At 45.5% G+C, this 6,085-nt stretch overlaps 1 protein-coding gene across 1 annotated transcript; it reads left to right on the plus strand.

Annotated features, from left to right (window-relative positions):
- The first annotated feature begins 257 nt into the window (after positions 1-257).
- On the plus strand, positions 258-4,232 carry LOC137096891 (zinc finger protein 135-like). Its single transcript, XM_067467170.1, has one exon. It carries the CDS (start codon positions 1,022-1,024, stop codon positions 2,300-2,302), a length of 1,281 nt encoding a protein of 426 aa, XP_067323271.1. The 5' UTR covers positions 258-1,021; the 3' UTR covers positions 2,303-4,232.
- Positions 4,233-6,085: the final 1,853 nt, after the last annotated feature.

Consider the following 6,085-nt stretch of genomic DNA (forward strand, 5'->3'; position numbering starts at 1 on the left):
ACGGCTTTCAGGGCTGGAATCACTGGGATCTTGTAGGTTTTTTGGGTTGTATGGCCATGTTCTAGAAGCATTCTCTCCTGATGTTTTGCCTGCATCTCTGGCAGGCATCCTCAGAGGTTGTGAGGTTTGTTGGAAACTGGAAAATTGGGTTTATATATCTGTAGAAGGTCCAGGGTGGGAGAAAGAACTCTTGTCTGTTGGAGCCCGGTGGGAATGTTACAGTTGGCCACCTTGATTTATCAAACCTCTCAACCTCTGAGGAAGCCTGCCACAGATGCAGGCGAAACGTCAGGAGAAAATGCTTCTAGAACATGGCCATACAACCTGAAATACCTACAACACCCCATCTAATTTGGGATGCTCAGAAAGCAGACCTGGGACTCCTGATGGGAAGGGAGGCAGCACAGCCACCTTGGTGTCCCTTCTGAGCATTGAGCCCATTCCTGGTCATTCAGGGACACGCGTGATCCAGCGAACGGTGCCCTTGAGTCTTGCCAAGGACCGCTCCTTTCTCCCGGCCTGCCTGCCTTCCATTCCTTTCCCACATTTCTCTTCATCCCAATCAAATCAATATGATGCTCCAGAATTAGGATTTCCCCATTTTTCCTTCTCTCGTTCCTTTTTGTCTTCCTCCATCCCTCTCTCCTTCTGAATCCATTCCCTTCTTTTCAAAGAACCATTGATTCCCACGGCTGGTCTCTGGATATGTGGGTGAGGCCCCAGTGTCGGCCTTTCTTGGTATTTCCATTCTCAACGTGACCCATGAAGGGGAAGGGGGAAATCTTGGAGGTAGAGAAGGTCTCTGGCTTCCATCCTTGATCTTTCTCTTCTTTCTTCTCCAGGGAAGGGAGGACTCTTTGGAGCGACCTCTTGGATGCAGTAAGGAAGCCAATAATAGAGGGAGAAGACATCCTCTCGAGGCGATGATCTTGCTGAATTCTTGACTTCACTTACAGATAACAAAGGAATAAAGAAGAGTCAAGTCTCTGTATTGGAATTCAACACCCGTATCATTCTTGACATGGAGGAGAAAGCCTCTAAATGCCTGGAGTGTGGAAAGAGCTTCACTCGGAGGCATCATCTGCAGCGACATGTAAAGACTCACACTGGGGAGAAACCCTATTCCTGCCTGGAGTGTGGACAGAGCTTTACTCATAGTTCAAGTCTACGTAAACATCAAAGGACTCACACTGGAGAAAAACCCTATACATGCATGGAGTGTGGAAAGACCTTTGCTTATAGTTCAGGTCTACGTTACCATCTAAGGACTCACACTGGGGAGAAACCCTATAAATGCCTGGAATGTGGTCAGAGCTTCACTCAGAGTTCAGGTCTACATGCACATGAAAGAACACACACAGGGGAGAAACCCTATACATGCCTGGAGTGTGGAAAGAGCTTCACTCGGAGGGATAGTCTGCAGCAACATGTAAAGACTCACACTGGGGAGAAACCCTATAAATGCCTGGAATGTGGACAGAGCTTCACTGTGAGTAGCCATCTACATAGACATCAAAGGACTCACACTGGGGAGAAACCCTATAAATGCCTGGAATGTGGACAGAGCTTCACTCATAGTTCGGGTCTACGTAAACATCAAGCGTCTCACACTGGGGAGAAACCTTATCAATGCCTGGAATGTGGACAGAGCTTCACTGATAGTTCAGGTCTTCGTTCACATCAAAGGAGTCACACTGGAGAAAAACCCTATACATGCATGGAGTGTGGAAAGACCTTTGCTTACAGTTCAGGTCTACGTTACCATCTAAGGACTCACACTGGAGAAAATCCCTATACATGCATGGAGTGTGGAAAGACCTCTGTTAAAAGTTCAGATCTACGTAAACATGAAAGGACCCACACTGGGGAGAAACCTTATAAATGCCTGGAATGTGGTCAGAGCTTCACTCAGAGTTCACATTTACATTCACATCAAAGGACTCACACTGGGGAGAAACCCTATAAATGCCAGGAATGTGGACAGAGCTTCAATCATAGTTCATGTCTTCGTTCACATCAAAGGAGTCACACTGGGGAGAAACCCTTTACATGCCTGGAATGTGGTCGGAGCTTCACTACGAGTTCAAATCTACATGCACACGAAAGGACACACACTGGGGAGAAACCCTATACATGCCTGGAATGTGGACAGAGCTTCACTCAGAGTTCTCATCTACGTACACATCAAAGGACTCACACTGGAGAAAAACCCTATACATGCCTGGAGTGTGGAAAGACCTCTGCTAAAAGTTCAGATCTACGTAAACATGAAAGGACCCACACTGGGGAGAAACCTTATTAATGCCTGGAATGTGGTCAGAGCTTCACTCAGAGTTCAGGTCTACGTTCACATGAAAGGACCCACACTGGGGAGAAACCTTATTAATGCCTGGAATGTGGATAGAGCTTCACTCAGAGTTCACATTTACATTCACATCAAAGGACTCACACTGGGGAGAAACCTTATTAATGCCTGGAATGTGGACAGAGCTTCACTCAGAGTTCACATCTACATTCACATCAAAGGACTCACACTGGGGAGAAACCCTATACATGCATGGAGTGTGAAAAGACCTTTGCTTATAGTTCAGGTCTACGTTCCCATCTAAGGACTCACATGGGGGAGAAACCATGTATAGACATAGCATAAAATCATAGAATGATAGAATAATAGAGTTGGAAGAGATGACATGGGACATCCGATCCTGCGATGATTTTATAAGCTTCATGTGCTTTTATGGATTTGACCAATATTTAAAAATATTAATGATGTTCAATACTGTTTTAATATTTGTATATTTTAAGTTGTATTGCGACGCTTTTGATTTGTGGGCCGCTTTGAGTGTCCGAATGGAGAGAAAAAGCGGGAGATAAATAAATAAATCTAATAATGAGAACCCCTGGCCATGCAGGAAAAGCACAATCCAAGTATCCCTGAGAGATGGCACGTGGAAAGAGCGTCCCTGAGAGTTGACGTCTACATAGACATAGACTTCCCATTGGAGGGAACTGTGGTCATTGATCCCAGAGAGACTCTAAGGCAGAGCTTTCCAAACTTTTCATGTTGGTGTCACGTTTTAGACACGCATCCTTTCGTGACACTGTAATTCAGTTTATGTAGCCAGACAGAGGTTAAACCAACTCCATATAAGATTTTCAATACATATAATAATATATACAGGTAGGTTTCGTATAATCTTTCTGTATAAATAATCCTTGTGTCGTTTCCTCTGTAGCTGCTCCGTGTATTTCATCGCAAACATTGTTACCAATACATTTTATTTCCTTACTTTTATCAACTTATTCATTTTAGTGGTAATTACTGCAGTTAAATCAATAAATTGGACAGATAAACGTGTTATAACAGTACTTAGACTTGAACGCCCCCACAGTCCACTTCTGTCGTGAGTATCTGAGGGGAGGAGAATGACCAGGGACGCAATCAGCCCGGTGGGAAGTTCTCAGAATTAGACCCAGGCCTGTTTGTTCATTGGTTCATGTACTTTGTGTGTCCGTACAGGAGTGTTTGAGTGGCGTGTGCTTTTTCTGATTTATTTTTGTAGTTGTGGCAGCCCCTCAATGAACTGTATGGTTTTTGTGCTGGTACAACTGTACCAGGAGCTCCAATTTTGTTTGCTTTGCATTTAATGTTTCTTGCAGTCCTAAGTTTCAGGGACTCTGCAGATAGGTGGCTTGTTTTGGCTGCAATCATAGGGCAAGCCACCTGTTAATTATAGTTAGGTTCCCTGGTCCCGCCCCTTTTTGAGTTTTAGTGGGAACAGGAGCCATTTTGAGTTCTCACAGAGAAGCCTTTCGCACAGGACATAAAACGAAGTAGCTCCTGTAGAAAGCTTCGTCTTCTACGGCTTGGCTGAGGAGATATTCAGCCTACAGCTTGGCCGGGGAGAAAAGGCCCCACAGCTTGGCTGAGGGACTTCGGCCGGCCATCACAGCAACCTGAACTCCTTCTTTTTCCCTGGAGGTCTACAAAGCTCTGTTGGGGCAAGGGTCTCTCGCGGAAGCCAGACGCAGTTGGTACCGGGTGCAGGGACTCCACGCCAACAGAGGCAAGTACAGACTGCCCAGATTAGAAGTTAGGATTTCCCCATTAGTTGATTACAGTTAAGAAGATAGTGCCTGTTCCCAGTGAACAAGATTGAGAAGAGCCAATAGACAGTTAAGAAAGCTTGACAGTACCTGTTTGTTTTCATCAATAAAGAACTTTCCTTTAAGCATTCTAAAGACTCTGTTTGGGGGAATCTAAGGGCCTTTAATCTGAGGCAGCCCCGGCGTCCCGTTGGGCACACAGAATTTATGTCCTGTCTACAGTCATGTGCACAGGCCCAGCGTGCGACAGCGCAGTTTTAGCATTGTGTATTGTAAACGTGCTATGTTTCGCATGAAAGGCACGTTTACGAAAAGGGGATTCGGAAGGGTGAAACCTCCCACTGGAAAGGCAGATGGAGCTGGGGTTCAAGGCATCGTCTAAGGCAGTGGTTCTCAACCTGTGGATCCCCAGAAGTTTGGGCCTTCAACTCCCAGGACTCCTAACAGCTGGTAAACAGGCTGGGATTTCTGGGTGTTGTAGGTCAAAACCCCTGGGGAGAGACCCACAGGGTGAGAACCACGGCTCTAAGGTCCTTCTCAGTACCATTTTCCAACCTACTGTGTTAGTCGCATCGCTCTGGGTTTGATTTTTATGCTTCCGTTCTTAAATATATATTGTCTTTACATCATCTACTGCTTTTTTTCGGATATGACGTTAGTTTTAATTACCGCACATCTGAATCCCACATTTGGAAACAGCTGTCCCTCTGTGTTTGCAGGTGTTGTTTTCATGAATTAGAATGATGATTTTATTTGGTTCCTGCCTCTCCTCGTGGCTGAAGGCAGGTTACGACAGCTAAACACATAAAGTCATCTAAAACATCCTTTAAAATATATACATTAAAGCATATCTCTGTGAAATGCATATTCAAGTACATAGAACAAAGCTTAAAACACAAGGTGTGGTTTTTCAAACTCCTGTCTCAAACCGACTTAATACGGTCCTCGAGTTGTCGTATCCTGTGTTCCATGCGAGTGATCTGTGTACACTTGGGGCAGATGTAATTGAGTAATTTTTCACACTACAATTACTCAATTACATCTGCCCCAAGTGTACAAAGATCACTCGCATGGAACACAGGATACGACAACTCGAGGACCGTATTAAGACCCTTAAGGACATTCAGGAACTTGAGCTGTTCTTAGACACCACACACCACACTGGCCTAGACACGCGGCCCATATCACACCAACATTACGGGGAGGCTCAACAGAACAGCACCTCAGATGTGGACAACCCTCAGGCTTGGAGAAATGTCACCCTTAGAAGGACACATAGGACCCAGAAGCCTCCTCAGAATACTTCCGCTCAGCTGCAGTTACACAATAGATTCCAAATTCTCACACAACTAGCACCTGACCAAGAAACACAACATATTGGGGAAGACCAGAACGGCTTAGATACTGATCAGTGGCTCATCCTTGATCAGTGTGCAGGGGATAGCCCTGACTGGGACAACACTTCACAACATTCACACTTGCACAATCGTGCAGGGGTACCATCCCCAACCATAGACCAGGAGCAACAGGAACACATACAGGAGAACCATAGGCTCTTGGACGAATCTCAATGGATTGTCCTTGACGAATGCACCGGGGATGTCGAGGAGGAGGACAACACTTTTCACCTACACAATTCACACCAACAGGATCACTTTTCTGGAGACCTACACACTACATTGCACAAAAGGGGCCCTGTCATTCCTGAAAGTAAACAGGTCTTGGTAGTAGGCGACTCCCTCCTTAGAGGAACGGAAGCTGTCATTTCCAGACCAGATGGGATGGCTCGAGAAATATGCTGCCTACCGGGGGCAAAAATACACCATATCACTCAGAGGCTCACCAGGCTCCTCAAGCCCTATCACCGTCCTCCCCTCATGTTGATTCATGTAGGAACCAATGATACTGCAAGGCATACGTTTCAAAAGATCACAAATGATTTTCGAGCTCTAGGAGCAAAGCTAAAAGAATGTAATGT

Source organism: Anolis sagrei, chromosome 4, assembly GCF_037176765.1.
Source record: "Anolis sagrei isolate rAnoSag1 chromosome 4, rAnoSag1.mat, whole genome shotgun sequence".
Lineage (NCBI taxonomy): Eukaryota > Metazoa > Chordata > Lepidosauria > Squamata > Dactyloidae > Anolis > Anolis sagrei.

What these genes read in the sequence shown, in the direction of transcription:
- LOC137096891 (XM_067467170.1), top strand. Translation starts at nt 1,022, where the DNA reads ATGGAGGAGAAAGCCTCTAAATGCCTGGAGTGTGGAAAGAGCTTCACT.